Source organism: Brachyistius frenatus, unplaced genomic scaffold (genome assembly GCF_029030835.1).
Source record: "Brachyistius frenatus isolate BFR_SWC_R1_liver_20210118 unplaced genomic scaffold, ASM2903083v1 Contig_20, whole genome shotgun sequence".
Lineage (NCBI taxonomy): Eukaryota > Metazoa > Chordata > Actinopteri > Embiotocidae > Brachyistius > Brachyistius frenatus.
The window spans coordinates 5077398-5094345 of record NW_027210619.1 but is presented as its reverse complement, the minus strand read 5'-3'; the positions used below and the strand labels follow the sequence as shown (position 1 = coordinate 5094345).

Genomic DNA, 16948 nt, shown 5'->3' with positions numbered 1-16948 from the left:
TACGTTTACAGAGATGATGATTTTACCGAGACTTGGGTAGCAAACTGAATTCGGTGCGGCAGGATTTGTCGGAGGGATTGTGGGGTCAATTCATTCTGACCTTCCATGAAGAGTCCGTGGATGTAGGCTCCCTCCCGTGGCGGATGTCCAAAGTCCTCTTTAATCTTCTTCGTTACATCCACACTCAGAGCCATCTTGTCCAGGGGCAACTGATTTCTGTGCGCAACGCTCTGCAGCACAGCTGTAAAACACGACTCGGCATGTTACTGGTGTGCATGTCATCAAAATAATCATCTTGTTTACAGACCGGAGGCTCACCAGTGAGGAAGGACTGCGGGTTGAAGAGCCCCGGGAGCCAAACAACCGCAGGTAGAACAAAGTCCTGAGTCCAGCTATCAAGCTCATGACAGCTGCACATAAGATCACTCAACCTGTAAAATCAATAAGCTTTAATCAACAACAAGGGAAATCAGTAATTAAAACCTTTATAATCTGTCTACCAACATTGGCTTCATGTTTGAAGACATAATCAATTTTTTAAAAGGCCACGTTGAGTAAAAAAAAAAAAACAACAACAACAACAACTTATGACTGATTGAGAAGTTACCATTGTGCCAGTGTTTTAGTGGAGGGAGAAGCAAGTCTGGCCCAGGAAACTGGGACAGACTCATTGGACAGTGCTGACTGCAGAGTCTCCATGCTGGAGGAGACGGTGAGTTCTCCCTGTGAACAGACACGTCTTCATGAGTCACAGATATGTGTCTGCGGTACACATTTACAGGAAAACTGTACCTTCAGGCCGAGATCCAGCTCATTCAGGGACTTCCTTATTTCAGCGAGCAGAAGATTCATACGTTCACACTCCTGAAAGCACACTAACGCATACGGGTTTCGCTCCGTCGTCTTTGCGATCATCTCTGCCACGTCGTACTCCTCAGGAAGCTTGTCAAAGATGTCTTCAATCGTAGACGTGACCTGACAAATACAGTAAACTCGGTCAGGGGTTACAGGTATGTTCTCGTACCCTCAGCAGAATAATTCTTTCCGCCTCCACACCTTCTCCTCTGCGCTCGGAGCTGCCCCCTCTCCTCTGGAGGAGTCCCGTGGCTGCAGTTCCAACAGAGTCTTTAAGAGGTTGTCCGAGGTGACAGTGAGGCACTCGAGCTCAGCGTTTGGATGCAGACCGTACAAAGCGGGGCTTTCCGAGGGGAGGTGTCCGTCAATATAACTGTGGTAACCGATGTAATCCAAGAATGGAGGAGCAGGGAAGCCCGGACCCAGAAATAGCTCCGCTTCGAACTAAGAAATCAAATTTGAAAATACGACGACGTAAAAATGATAACAGTTCAAATATTGAATATGCAATTAGGATTTACCAAAAGCTTAAAGACAATTGTTAGTCTGTGTATTTTATACTATACAAATGGACAACAGTACATGTGACAGTGAAACAGATAAATCATCTTAAACACATGTTAACCATAAAAAAATAGCAATAATAACACGATAAAACAAACCAAATAATGCCTGTAGTGGTGTGTCATGTATACACTGAACAGGAAGATAACATTACCTATGAGAGAATGGGAAACTCACAATGACTTCAAGTGACAAACTGCAGTTTAGTTTTACATCCCAAGAGGGCACCCTTTACCTTGACAACTACACAACAAAATTCAAAACAGCTTTGCAGATGTCCTTTATTATCTGGCATTGAGAAATTGAACATGACCACAATTAAAGTCTGTATACCAAATGAATGAGTAGAGATTTTCTTTTAAATCTTGATACTTATACTAATAAACCTGTTCGACTTAACTCGAAGTGCAAACGTTTTATTGTAACTAACCACAACAAGCCAATGAAAAGTAAACAGATTATCCTCTCAAGGAAACATCTCAACTGACTTACCATTTTTGGATGCATGAATTCTTGCAGATACGTCTTACACAGTCTTCTGTCCCAGTCGTCAGTAATGTGTCCTCCGTACATGATCTCTCCAAAAAGGTAACACAAGTCCTCCCAAGGCACCTGCATGGACTACAAAGGACTTAGACTTACAAAAGAGAGAAATTTGTGGGGGGTTTTTTTAATCCTGAGGAGACACTTAAACTCTACAAAAGCTAAAAGGTTATCGTGAAAATGATTTCCAGGATGTCATTAAGATTTCAGAATTGTCTCTTAAATATTTATCTGCAGTTCAACAAGACATTGATCATTGATTTTTTTTTTCTCCCCCTTCTTTTTTCCATTTCTCCTTTCAAACTTTATGCAGTAACAACAGATCACTTAGACCACAGTACGTTCTCTGAATAATGATAACGGTGTGGAAATATAACAAAATTATGTTTCTTTACACACACACACTGATCTACTGCATGACAGAAGAGTCTTCTCCTCAGCGGGAGATTATGATCCGTGAGGGTGAAGGAGGAAGAAAAGAACCTGTGATTCATAACAAATTACAAAAGCTGTAGGTTCACAATCATTTGTACCTGTATTGTTTTGCAAATTGCTTCCTTCATCAGCTCTAATTGCAGTGATCACTTATGTATCGTTGTGAACTGTCACACTGGCTGCATGTAATTACATTTAGGATAACGCTTCATTGCCCTCCTAATGAATTCTCTGTATACGCACATACAGGTTACTGTTTGGTTAACATAATGAAGGACATTCGTTTTTGGAGGGCAGAAAACCTTGGAGACATAATTGGTTATGATCAGAGTAATAGGAGTTCTAAGAGAAATGCATTAGGAGTTGTGAGAGGACCAGCACCACAAGAATGGATTTTTTTTGTTGTTTTTTGTCTTCATGAAATAAAGCTAAATTATAGGTCGCGTGTTCATAGTTATAAGAGAAGAAATGTGGAGAAAAAAAAAAAAAAGATGGGAATGAACATTTTTCACAGATAACAGTGGAACAAAAGATTTCAATAAGTAATTGGAGACAGTGCACAGTAATTCAACATTCCTGTCTGACAATAATGCCACAGCAAATACCTTTATCATTATAAATTTGCACAGCTAAGTAGGTAGATGTAATAACAAATTAAACGTTCTTTTACATTAATAAAAGTAGGAATACAATATAAATACAAATGTAGAAGTAGCGACAAAAAACTGTTGTAATAGTAAAAATAATAGTGATAAAAGTACTTTGGTGTTGGCCTCTAAGTAGTTGTACAACACATTGGCTGAGATGGTGAGGTCTCCTGCGCTGAAGGGGTAGTTGTGGTTCCACCCTTGTGGACCAAATTTACGGCGCTCTGTAACACAGGCGTGAAAGAAGCAGAGGGAGAAGAGCATGGAGTTGAACTCTTGTTCTCTGGAGCACATATCCAGAGTGTCCTGAAAGGAGAGTAAGTAAGAAATACAGTTTGCAGTGAATACAGTTAAAACGTATTGGATCTGAAATGTAACGCATATTAAAAAAAAAAAAAAAAAAAAAATCTTTGAATTTTTAGCAAACCTGACTGAAGTTGCTGAGGGCTGCATGCAAACTGGCGTTCATGCCAGTGGGTGGCTCATTAGTGATCTTGATGGCATTCTCCAATATGCCTCTCGGAATGACGTGCTGCTGAGGAGTCGGCGCTGGTTCCCCCGTGATGAAAACCCTGTAGCTGAGATGACTGTCCACTGCTGCTGTCTCCAGAAGAGCATCCAGAGAGGGCAGCCAGCGAGCCACCAGGTGCACATTCTAAACAACAAATATATCAAAAAGATTACACCAAAGTTTTATGTAGATTATGCAATAGGTTTATAGAATACATGTATTGTCAAGTACAGTCATGTTTGTGTTTTTATATAGAAGATTCATTAAAAAAAAAAAGAAAAAAAGATCCATCCGTGTTCTGCATTAGTAAGAAAATCTTCACTTAGCTGCAGGCTTCTCCCTAAGGGAGCCATTTATGGAGCTTATCTAGCCAATTATGGCTTTTATTGAACCAAATTGAGTTTGTTTCCCTTGCTCAGGGGGGTGAGATAATATCATTAGGTGCATTGCAGGCGGGCTACAAGAGCAGCCTGAAGTCACTTCAGTTACCAAGTTAGTGAATAATAATATTCTCAACCTGTAAAATGACCCAGTGTCCCTGTTTAGAGGCACTCCTGAGAACCCTCTCAGCAACTTCCTCCTGCCCCTGTCCCAGGGACACATTGTGTAAAGTGCTCTGGTCAATGGAGAATCCCAGTTTTAAACCTGCACAGAAAGAACATTTAGAACATTTAGACCTGTCAAATAATACAGGACTTGTAAGTAAAAAAGCAAAAAAAAACCAATACATGTACCACCTAGTTTCTCTACGTCTCTGAGTGGATCCACTCCAGATGAGAGGATGAAGAACACCGGGGTTGAGGGACCACTATCCTCATACAACTTTTCAAATTCCAACCGGGCAGTCTCCACATATTTGGTTCCCATACTTTCCTCCACAAATTTCCTGTGAGGAAATATTGTCAGAAAGCTTAGTGACGTACAGTAGTTGCAAAATAGAAACATACTTTATCTATCTACTTACCTCAGTGTGTAGGTTATCCTATCAGGGCGGAGTGCTCTCAGGATAATGAGCTTCTGGAGGGCGTTCTTATTCTTCCAGTCCTGGGGAAGCCTTTCCTTTTCAGGACAACTGGACTCAACAATCTTCCTCCAGCGTTTCGGTGAGCTTTCAATGTCTCTTTCGAGTCCACTGAAGTGCTCCAATGTAGAAATTGTCTATAACAAAATAATAGGCGTAGTAACTTCACTTAACAGTAGAATAGTAAATGTAGTAATGACCTGTTTGCAAGCAAGAACAAAATCTTTACCCTTTCACATGTTTTATCACATGTTCATGGGCTGTACTGTACCTTGATGGCCCCCCAGGCATGAGGAGAGAGGAAGGACACTGGACTAACTTTATTAGCTTCCACTGGGAAGTGCAGTAGGAAGTCAAATTCCTGGGCATCAATCAGGCCCTGCTTGAACAGAATCTGAGGGGAAGGAACAAGAGCAGTTTGTAATGATCTATGTGGTATTGATCTCTTTTCAATATCTTCCGCAACACCGTAAGACTGCAAGAAAACTCTGTCGAAGGAACTGGGTAAACTTAACGAGGGTTGAAAAAGTGCCTCTGAATGTGAAATGGCCACATGAAGGACAGCCTTCAAAGTAGCACAATTTTTAAGATGTAAACAGTTGGCACAATGACGGATAATTGCATTATGCCATCAGAACCAACCCCCTTGTCAGAACCAACTGTCTGAACAGCAGCCATGGAGCAAGGTGTGAGAGGTAATCAATAGCAGCGTATGGTATTGCTGACTGCTTTTAATTGAAGTTAATGTGGGGGCAGAAAAGTACTTTGATTGATGAGGATGACAGCAGGCCCCACCTTTGAGGCGGTCTAGAGTCCCTCACCTGGAAGGCAGTATGTGACAAGAAGGTTAACTTGTCTCTCTCAAACAGGCCCTGGCTGGTGTACAGGAATACAGAATAGGTGATGGCCTCAGTGAGGGTGTGCACTCTGGTCCTTACATCCTCATCCCATTCCGCGTGCTCCATTGCTTTGTTAAACACCGAGTTAAAGGTCTGGAATACAAAAAAAAAAAGAAGACACTCCGATGAGGTAAACATGCATAGCCGGTTGAACTGCACTGACAGACAAAAAAATAAAACAAAAAAAAAATAAACAATATGTGGTGTATGGACAGATGTGCCTAAAAGAGAAACAATTACAAAAAGGATTGATTTTTAAAAAAATTTTTTTTTTTTTTAAATCCAACAGAAAACTGGTTAAAGTCAAATCCGAGCATTGTTTGATATACTGCCCCCTGAGAGCATTTCAGGGTTAAAGGTTTCACCTGGAGAGAAAACTGGTACATGGGGTTAATCTTGCTGAGGCCATTGACGATGAAGAAGAGGAGTGATGCTCTCTCAGCTGCGGGGCGGTAAAGTTCTCGAGCCTCGTTGATCTTTGTCTCGTTCTCTCTGGCCTCCACCACCTGTGTGTTCCAATTGCACAAAATGAGCTATTAGGCTCTCAGCCATGCTCTAAAAGCCTCTCATTACACATATTCCTAACTACGCGTCATTTACAGCTAATGCAATCAAATGAGGCGCTGGCTGTTGTGTGACATTCAAAAAGACCAGAGTGACAAAAAAAACTAAACACAGGACCCTTTTGGTGCGATAGCCTCACCTTGTGCTGAATGTGAGCGGCCGTAGTCTTGGTGTTCTCAAGTTGCTCCACCAGGGAGATGTCACCCAAGAAATCACCGTTGGCTGCAGAGAGGCGACTCAGCAGGTCATCTTCAAATCTCTTCAGCTCAATCTTGAAGTGGTTCTGCTGCGCGGTCAGCTGCATCTTTCAGAAATATACACAGAACAATACAGATTTGTGGACTTCTCTCTGTGGTATTGTGACCGAGGTCTTAATGTAGACAAAATGCTTTTACTGTCCATCTACCAGTCTGCAACTTTGACAATATATGTATGGATTTACCTTTAGGGCCTCGAGGTCAGGCCTCTCCCTGGACACGACCTGTCCCAGCAGCTGCTCCTCCAGGCCCACAGGAGTCACTGTGAAGTTGATGAGGGTGGTCTGGGCCTGGAGCTCAGGAGGGAAATGTGGATTGGCCAACTTGGTGTGAAGAATGAGTTGAAAGTTACTGTTGTATTCAAACTCCTTGCCCCCAATCACAATGTACCTGGATAACAGGAGGGCACATTTTTTTATTTTTTTTTAAATTGTTGAAGGTAATTGATGACTTAACGACTGTGTTGTTATATTCAATAAAGAAAAATGACAGAAAAGTACCTGATCTGATATTGATATATAGCTGTTATAGAGGAGGAAGTGTACTTTCAAACTAGTGGAGAAAAAGTCAACATTTTTGCTGCAGTTGGCAATAACTGATTCCAAAAAAAACTTTCGAGAGTGAACTTTTGTGTTCGGAGTTATTGTTAACAAATTATACATCACTTTGTTGAAACCATATTTGTTTGTTTCTGCCCAACAATAATAACAATCAAACCACCAATACAGTGGGCAAGTTCAATCTTCCCTGGCAGGTTTTGTCTTCTCACCTGCACCTTAAGTGAAGTGAAGTGAAGTGAAAAATGAAGGAGGGTTACGTGATTAAAAATGTAAAGGACAGTGCAGCTGATTTCAAAATCATGATGATGATGATGATGAGAATGATCTGAACTGTGGCACTGCAAACCGTTTGTATCCAGAAAGTTATTTTTGCCCTAATGTATCTGAGCTCAACCTCACACTTTCATGCACTGCAACCTTAGTCTGGCTCCAAATGTCACTTATACAGTAGATACATATTCTTGAATAAATATGAAGGATTATCACCGCACCGGCCAATATTTATCTGTTCCTGCATTTCAATTAAATTAGCACTGGCTTGACGAACCTGGTGGCTTTTCATTTATCTCTAATTACCCTTTGGATGTCAGGCAAGACCCCAATTTTTATGGCACAGGTTCCTCATGGCCTGGGTCTGATTCAACTCTATATCTTCACAAGCCAGAATTAATGTACTATTGATAGAACCATTACTCCACCAAATTAAAGTCCTTGCTGATGGATTGGCTTGTAGTCTTCCGTCAGCCATGAAAGGAATAATTAGTATTCATTACTTCACACTCTACAACATTCCAATTATTAATGAACTTCAGCTGTGGAGCCCTACCAGATCCATCATGGCTGCCCCTGCAGGTTGTATTAATCATCGACAGAAACAAGTGTGTGGGTCATCTACAAGGGATAAACTTATAATCAGATTTACTATGATAAATTGTTACGTCTGGACAGACAGGACTTCAAAAGGAGCTCGATGAACATGCACCCAGATACTCAATATTCATGGTCATACATACATCAGAGCAAGAAAGATGTGAACATTTCTGAGGAGGAAATCAAAGCAGAATGTCAATATGTGGTATTTTCTTTTTATTCTGCTGTTGGTTGTCCACTTTATGGAATTTTATTTTAGGGTAATTGGTATCCGAGGTATTTACAGAGCAGCTATTTTGGTAGCACTGCTATATTTGTGAGGTGGATTACACTCTGCAGCAGCAGTAGTCCTGTTTGAAAATCAGAGATTTACAAAAGTAGTTTCAAACAATTGCCAGAGTGGATGACATGTGTGACGTAATAATAGCTAACAAAAGGCTTAATCATAAGTGAATGGCACACCCAGCGAGATAACCCACTATCTAGACATGATCCGATCACTACTAAACATATCTAGGTGCGACAAGTTTTTTTTAGTGTGAGGCCTAATTTCACTCTGAAGTAATGCAGACAAACACCAGCAAGTCACCTATCAGTGTTTTGAAATTATTGAGGATGAATTGAGTCTTCCATAATGATGGAGGACCACTGAATTCAGCTTGTTACATGCCAGCTTTCTGCGGCAGACAGGAGTCCTTATACATAACCATGACTGTTCTCAATTCAGCTTTTACACTGAGGCTCAGCTGTTCAATATTCATCACACCTCAAGAATATGAACACACAAATATACATCTATCACCCGTCTTGAGGGGCCAATCAATATGTTGGCCTCAGGGATTCAGAGCACGTGCCGCAAATTCATTTATAATCTAAAGAGTGGGCAATAATAATGCATTCAGTCATGTCTTACTGGTGTTTCAAAGCTCAGTGAGATTCAACCATCTGGCAAATCTGCTCCTATTGTCTCCCACCACAGACACATTGAGACAAGTTGGGGGGCATATTGACTTGTGTATGAACGGGGATATAAAAGCCTTACACTGATTTAAATTGCATTTGGTGTGCAACAACCCCATGCTACAGTAAGTAGGTTCTACAAAACACAGTATTTACTGTTGGTGAGCTGGTTAGATGCTTCATATATGCATTTTTAGACATAACTTTCCAAGTCCAAAAACATAAATGTAATGTTGTCATTTCCATACCAACCTTCCTCTTCTAATAGTTTTTCTGCCTAGCAGAGGTTCCAGGACTGGGTCTATCTTTTCTGGCAGATTCTCTATCAGGACTGTTTCACCACAGACGAGAGCTTGTTCAATCACCACTAGATACCTGGACAAAAAAGGAAAGAGAAAAACAAACGTGGCTGGGCATGCTCTGATATTAAAAAAAGACACTGCAGTTGCAGACTGACAAAGTTTGACCCCTCTCACCCTTTCTGCCCCAGCCGCACCACCCTCAGCTCTGACCCATGTTGGTTTCGGATCCACTTGATGCCCTGCTGCTGTGGGTCGATGATGAGTGGCCAACGCTCACTGGTGGTCAGGATGGCAGCGTTTTCAGTGGACATCCTATCATTTGGCAAGCCCTGGTTATGCCAGGCAGCCACAGTGGCATCATCTGTAAGCATGAGGATTGGATCCAGGCCGTCTGTCAGGGGTACAGAGACCTGGAACAGACACGGAGGAATGAGGTCACTGTAATTGGAGCACCGGTAGGAGTGCACTCCAGTTCACAGACTCTGCTGTGTATGTTTGTAGAGGGAAAGATTTTTCTCTCTAAAAAAAACCTCTCAAGTCTAAACAAAACAATTTCTGTTGCAAAACTGACCTTCTGAGACTGAAGAAAAGGAATCCATGCATTGTTAAAAAGCTCCACACGATATTGGCTGGTTAAATAACCCATGTAAGAGACAAATGCTGACGTGAGGAGGACATCACCGCACAGGGTTTTCTGCTGCTTTTCATACTGGACAACCTCCTGAGACCAGCGCTCCTTTTCTGACTGCGAAACACAAAGACCAGGCTTCAACACCATCTTAAAATACACAGAACATGACAAAATTACAAAAATTGCTTCTAGTTCACCTGAAGACCATTTAAACCAATAACTAATGAATCTGTGCTTCAGGCAAATGTTAACATTTGCTAACTTCCCACTCTATTTATTGTACAAACTGAGAAAGCAGTAAAGCATACAATTGCAATTCCCTCACAATAGCTGTGGAAGTTTGGCTGTAGATTCATTCAGCATCAATTTAGCATTCATTTAAACCTTCAATACTATGACTGTGACAGCCTACAACAATAAATCATGCATGGCATTTTCTTACAAGGGGCTGTGGATCTGGAATATGTCACATAATAAATTCTCAGACAGTTAAAAATCACTATAATTTTCTCTAATGTATTATGGATTGCCTGTAATATCACTCAGTCTGGGGTGAGACACTGTTAATTTCCAACAGCTGTTGAGGCTTTGAGGTAAGTTAATGATTAAATATAGACGGCCTGATTTATTAGTCTGTACACTATTGCTTCCAGGTCAATGCCATAAAGACAAAACATTTATCTTGATATGCTTAAAAGCCAAGCTGTTCCATGCAAACCACATTTATTTTCTGGAATAAGAAAGTCGAACTTGCAAAATGGCCATTGAAATGACCATCTTTTATTTCATATTAGCATCCATAAAGATAAAGACATGCCCATAACAGGCATGCAATGGAACGCAAAAGAGTTGAACATAATATTTAACTAATTACAGAAATATTTAATGTTTAAATACTCCATATTTTCATATTCTATAATTTATCCTTTTCAATTTATCAATTTTGGCAAGAGATTCTTTAGAATTAATTATTTTTACTCCTCGGTCAAACTGGAACGCAGAAATGCCCACACATGTGTAGATGTATACGGGAAATAGAAACTAATTCAGTTCACACACAAACTGTCAACAGCATAGACAGAGGGCAGTGTTAGTGTAGCCTTCTTGCCATCTCTCTTCTTTTCTCAATTTGGAAACTGCTCAGCCTGCCAGTTGTCCAGTTCAGCCATGCGTTTTCTGTGGTCCAGCCCTCTCTACCTGTCTCACAAGTCCCCAGTATGCTGCTGGGCCAGGCTGTAAAATATCCCTTTGCCTGATCTGTTCTCACAACTGTCAACCTATCCTGCCAGGACATCACAACTTTGAGTCCAGATTACTGATGCAGTTCGATACACCAGCACCTCTCCATGCATGCCCCCAGCAAATTGACAGTTAATGTTATGCCAGGTCCGCCCCAATGACACCACCAAACTCCTCTATCTCTCCTTCTTTACCACCAAGCCCTTGACTAGTCGGTTGGCCAGCTCAATGGTCTGGGTGGTACCAGTCACCTCCTCCTGACAACTGATTTTCTCAGCTGTAGCCTTTTCAAACTGTGCTGTTAGGCTCTGGAGGCTGGCATCAAGATCCTGGAGAAAGAAAACAAAGGAAGACATTAGACCCCTTTAGACTGAGTGACTTTAGTCAGTGTATAAACCACGATGCACTCACCGCCAATTTCTTTTGAACTGCCAACAGTTTGGCTGTCGCTGTTTCTAGCTCTGCATTAGCTTGGGATAATGCATGCCGTTTGGGAATGACCTCGCAATAAATCTGCACAAAAATAAAGCATTCTTTATGAAAAAAGCTCTACAATGAAGGACAAAGCCTCTTGCAGAAAACATAAGAAAATGTGTTTAAATGTATTGTGATTAAAACTTATTTGAAGACAAATCCTGACCTCGTAGTATCTGACAATATTAATAGTCCAGGCACAAAGACCAGCTGCAGCTGTAGATTTGGTCCACACTAGATCAGGGTGGAAGTCTGGGTTTTTCAGATATTCTTGTTTTACCACAGTCAGACAGGACTCATGGATGTGCTCCTTATCATATGACACCAGGGCCTGCAGGAAATCATCCACCTGACGGACATAAAGACAAAAACAGGCGAGATATTAGTACCTGCACCTGCATTCTGAGCTGATAGGACTTTAATATCACTTGACACTATGTTTACAAAAGAGACATACAATACTGATTACAATTTAATATCATTTACCATGACATGCCACATGAATTATATAATCTCTTTTATGTGAATTTCATGACAGGAATTGGTGAAAGTTCAATACTGTGATTCCAGCGATAGCAGAAGATAACTCACAGTCTTTGTGTAGTCATAGTGAGAATGCAAGGTCTAACAATGTATAATTGTATGATAACGTATTATTCGCAATGTACTATAAAATATTTCTAAGTTTCCAAAAGATATATATTTTTAAAGTCATTATAGTAATTTTTCCCATTGAAAGTCAGAGGCTTTTGCTTTTGTTTTGCCTATTACCCACCTGGACCCACTTACTGCTTAGGACAACAGGGAAATTCAACTTTTTAGCTTTACGCGGTCCTTTAATCGTGTGTCAGTGGCAGGCCTTACGAGCATATGTAATTTAACTCGTTAAATTAATCCAATCAATCAGTCAATAAATATTACAATCTACTTTTTGGAAAAGAAGGACTTGATACTCATTCCATGCAAAATTCAAAAGGCTTTTTAAAATCCAAAGGCATCTTTTTACAGCCACAGTTGCATTAACAGCAAGAGGAAGAGAAGCAGGTCGGCACACTTGCTCCACCAGTGAGCGAGCATATTCATAGAGCCATCCAGCTGTGATGTGAGCATTGGAGGGATGTTGAGCAGGGCCAGGGTCAAGGCCCACTCACAAATTAGATCGACATTAATCAGGCAGATGTGATTGACATGATGACAGCTTAACCTTGCCCATGAAGGCTCGTGCCGCCTTCCAGCTCCGATCCTTAGGCACTCGACCACGGGGAGCCAGCAGGACCATCACAGCTGCTGCTACATTGATTACTGCTGATGGAGGGTTTGGAAAGGCCTTCAGCTCAGTAAGATTCATCTAAAAAAAAGATTACATAACATCATATAATCATATAATTTGAATGACGGTAGATTTGGGGGGCATTTTGTCTAGTCAGATAAAATTAACCACCTTGTTGAGTGTGTCCAGTGCTGCTGTGGCTGCTGTCAGTGACGGCTCTGCCTTAGCTAGGTCATTTTTACAGTCCTTCTGTTTGACAGCAATTTCTGCCTGGATGGCAGCAACCTGTAAAATAACATAGCAACCGTACAGTACATACGTGATATGTTGTGTGATATGTTGTGGTATGTAGAGTGTGATGCCAAAAAGCATGTGAAAACCAGTATGTGATGGAATATCTCACCTTTTGTGCCTCAATGTCCGCAGCCTCTCTCTTGTTGCTAACCCTCTCAGTCTGCAGTCCAATCTTTGTAATTAGAGCTTCGCTATTCTGGTTTTTAAAGGTCAGCTCGGCTTCTTGGGATGCCAGTTTGGCTTTTAGATCGTCAACCTGAAACAGAAAAAAAACATCATTACACATGTTTTAATAAGTAATGTCACAGAAAAGCCCACAACTCAAACACAAATACTATTTCTAATTTGCCTTTGTCAGCCTTGTTCTTTAAGCCCTGATATTACTGCCCTTCAGTAAAGAATAAAGACGTTTACCTGAGCAGCAGTGGTTTGGAGTTTTTGAAGGCCACTGTCAAGCCGGCTCATCTTGTGCTGAAGCTGAGCCCGGCTCCTCTCCAGAAGGTTTCTGTACAGGGTGATTTGCTGGAGAAAGCTCTTGGGGGTGGTGTAATTGTACCTCTTCTCATTGCGCTGGTATTTTTCACTTGCCTGGTTGACACTGGTGTGAACGTGGGCCATGAAAAGACTGATGGATTCCTGGACGGCAGGCTGTAAAAATAAGCAGACATGGGTGGAGGGGGGGATGGGGGGGGGACAGGGCGAGCTGGATTGAGTGGAGTTTAACATCCCCAACCTGATGGGAACTGAAATATTATCTTCATAAATTTTGAATTCATCTACAAGTTTTGCCATCTTACTTGGCTGGCCCTGACTTACTCAATCTGAAATTTAGGTGCAGCCAGCAGAAGTGATTATGCTTTGAAACCTCTGTGAAAATAATGTGTTTAGACCACTGACGTGCAGCTTGTAAAACATGCACACTGCTTACATTATATCTGGTGTCCTCCAACTTTCTAAACACTGTCTACAGCGTCTGTGGCACCACTTTCCAACTAAGTATTCATCATGTGGTGCACAATGACACACAGCCTTCATTAATCATATAGTTAGTGATCAATTAAAGCAAAAACAAATGAGCAGAGAATACAAGGATCAAACCTGACCATAACTCACAAAAAGCCTTTGTTAATGATCATAGAGCCAGTAGGAAAAAAAAAATCATTATTAATTAAGATCTGACATAATGCATTTTGACAAAGCATGCAGTGCTCTGTGTAGATGCGAAGGAAGCTCATTGATTGGCCTTGTGTAACGACTATTAGCAGCTTGTGCATTTCTAACTTTAAATAAATGATCACTTCATTTCTTGTACTCCTGCCTCTTTAAGAAGATAAACAATCATTAATGACTTTACATATAATGTCTTATATATTCTTTTGTTTCAACTTTTCAAGTTTTTGTTAAATCTTTTGCGCCCACAAAACTTTATTATTTATTTCTGTGTACCTTTCTATTAGCACCACTTTATTACTACCTCCATGCTTGAACACCAATCTGAAGCTGCAGCTACAACCATTACTCATCTCCACCTTCTACCTGATATTAGATGCTGTAATTACTATTGCTTAGCACTGATACTTTAATAATACCACAACTTCTAAGCACTACAGCTACTAATACAATAAAGAATGTTTTTCTGCGCATGAACATCCACACATGGACAGATGTACACACACACAAACAGTGGAAAGGAGTAGTCTGGCGCATGTTCACATATGTGATGATACTTCCTGGTTGTGACAGCTGTGCCACCTTAGAGGGTCGTTATGTGCTTAATCACTCTTCTCTCATTAACATAAATGATTCTGGGTTGTGATCGTTCCACCGCTATGATGGAAAACAATGATATGCCTGCACTCACTCTGAGTCTCCAGGCATGTGTTCAGCAATTTGTCAGTACCTCAGTAGAGAACTAATGATGAAGGATCTATGGAAAAGTTAATCCAGCTGCACTGCAATAATTAGAAGGTGTTCATTAAAGTCTAACCCAGTCTGCAATATTGGGGTACATGACAAATCTAGACAAAATATTGCACCACTTCTTTTATTTTCAGTAATATTGCAAAGTTCAGACAAGCACAGTGAAAAGAAGGGAGACAAAAAAAACAAAAAAAACAAAAATCAAAAAATTCATTGAGAATCTGACTGTAAAGGTGAGAAAGATGGTGCGATAAAGTACTTAGGTTCAAAAGCCTGACCTCAATGCCTTCAATCTCTTGGATGAAGCTGTAGCTGACCGACTGCAAAGCTTCAGTGGTCCAAGGATGAAACCAGTCGATGGTTGTGCAATTGACGAGGGCTGGGAACTGACGGGCCCTAATACGCAGGGCAGTGCTCACAGGAGACAAACACAGTACTACCTACAAGGAAGAAAGCAGGGAGAGTCATTCAAGAAAATGTACATTAAACGGATTTTACAAATGCGCCTCACCGAGCTTGAGTATGACGTGATATACAACCAAGTGCACATCGGAAAACAAACACAGATCATGGATATCAAAGGTGATGTGTCTCTAAAAGGGAAACCCATAACTGGCAGCCATCTGCACCCCCATGTTCATCACCTTGGCATGTGGACAGCAGCCACGTCCCCAGTTGGCTGGAGCAGACGGTGACGCTACCAGAGGCCCTGGCGCAAACATTAGCTGGATGGCATACATGTGTACTGAGAAGAATTTCCTTCCTTTTAACCCCCCAGTTTGTCTGGCATGGTTAATTCAGCTTGTCAAACATATTTAATAATATTATACAGCAGCTGTGCTTTTCATTTCCTAGCTCAGAAATGCTAATGTGTGCGTGTAAGATTTTCTCATTAATTTCTTGTTGTGAATGTCAGTTGTGATGGCACCTTTAAGTGCTATCAAAATTGTCATCTTTGGTGCAACATAGATCTGGTTTGCATTTCCCCATGTGTCTATCAGTTAATGGTGTTTACATGTTCTCCTTAATTTAAGTGGAGCGTACATCTGTAACTTTTAGGAGTAATACTAGCTATATGTTGGCTCCAAAAAGGTTTTTATGAGTTGTTAATTTCCCTTTTTAAAATTTTTTTTTTTTTATGTTTGTCTTATTGGCAAAAGCATTTAAGAACATTTTAGGTAAAAAAAAAAAAAAAAAGTGTTCTTTTTCACAGACGACACCCCCTTGGTCTCAGAACGAGAAACCACAAGGTTTTCTCAGACTAATTACAACATTATAAAGGAAACATTAAGATATTAATACGTCTGATGATATAATTGAACATATTACCAAGACAAAAAACTGTTAAAGTGGAAGAGGAACAAAATAATATCTCCAGAGTGATACAGTTAAAAGCACTAGTGGATAAAAAAAAAGAAGAAAGAAACCAGAAAGAATTTTAAAGACGAGACCGTGAGCTGCAGTTGCACTCGCTCTGTAAAGAATCTCCAGCAGTTCTCCCTGTTGTCCAACAGCCCGAGGCCTCGTACCTCAGCTCTCACATCGGACACAATTCCTTTAATCTCCTCCTCACTGAAGAGCTCAGGAATTTCTCCTGCAAGGAACAGGACAGTCATAATCATAGACAGACAAGCTCCAGTGATGAGTACTTACTCTTCAATTCTACTTTATAATTTCAGAAGGATTTCAAAGACTGAACATGTTTTATAATTGATAATGTGCATTTATGAAGTAAATTCTGCAACTATGATGATATTAGCTCTGTGTCAGGCAAACAAAGGTGAAAAACAGCGTGACTGTTGTGGAGTTTGGGTCTCACCTGATGCCAGTAAGTCATTAATAATGACCAGAAACCGCTCATCAGGTATCTGTGCATCAGTCAGGAGCAAAACCACACGCTGGTTCTTCACTCCAGTCTTTAGGAACAAACCTGCCAGATCCATCTAAACAGAACACACGTGACATGAATGGAAACCTGCAGTGTTCACACTAACGGAGAGTCCACTGGAGAAAATCAAATTGTTCAATATAGTAATCAATTAGAGAACATAAGTCCCATGATAACACCTTGAGTTTTTATGAGGCTATTAAATAATTAAATTGATAAACTTGCTTCATTAATGAAATATTGA

The 16948-nt window shown here is 40.7% G+C and overlaps 1 protein-coding gene across 1 annotated transcript in view; it reads right to left on the bottom strand.

The window, feature by feature from the left end:
• The window catches only part of LOC138619589 (dynein axonemal heavy chain 11), a 38092-nt gene that overhangs the window by 1688 nt on the left and 19456 nt on the right, over positions 1-16948 (bottom strand). The window contains exons 53-81 of the mRNA XM_069696186.1: positions 16636-16759; positions 16268-16410; positions 15095-15256; positions 13311-13544; positions 13006-13152; positions 12774-12887; positions 12537-12680; positions 11499-11681; positions 11270-11371; positions 11053-11187; positions 9560-9733; positions 9163-9398; positions 8939-9061; positions 6482-6686; positions 6179-6343; positions 5841-5981; positions 5398-5568; positions 4848-4970; positions 4520-4713; positions 4293-4441; positions 4073-4200; positions 3472-3699; positions 3159-3350; positions 1912-2040; positions 1057-1299; positions 793-975; positions 608-723; positions 319-431; positions 101-241 (exon numbers count right to left, since the gene is read on the bottom strand). Of these exons, the coding sequence (XP_069552287.1) occupies positions 101-241; positions 319-431; positions 608-723; positions 793-975; positions 1057-1299; positions 1912-2040; positions 3159-3350; positions 3472-3699; positions 4073-4200; positions 4293-4441; positions 4520-4713; positions 4848-4970; positions 5398-5568; positions 5841-5981; positions 6179-6343; positions 6482-6686; positions 8939-9061; positions 9163-9398; positions 9560-9733; positions 11053-11187; positions 11270-11371; positions 11499-11681; positions 12537-12680; positions 12774-12887; positions 13006-13152; positions 13311-13544; positions 15095-15256; positions 16268-16410; positions 16636-16759 (4642 nt within the window). The remainder of the gene's footprint in view (positions 1-100; positions 242-318; positions 432-607; positions 724-792; positions 976-1056; positions 1300-1911; positions 2041-3158; positions 3351-3471; positions 3700-4072; positions 4201-4292; positions 4442-4519; positions 4714-4847; positions 4971-5397; positions 5569-5840; positions 5982-6178; positions 6344-6481; positions 6687-8938; positions 9062-9162; positions 9399-9559; positions 9734-11052; positions 11188-11269; positions 11372-11498; positions 11682-12536; positions 12681-12773; positions 12888-13005; positions 13153-13310; positions 13545-15094; positions 15257-16267; positions 16411-16635; positions 16760-16948) is intronic.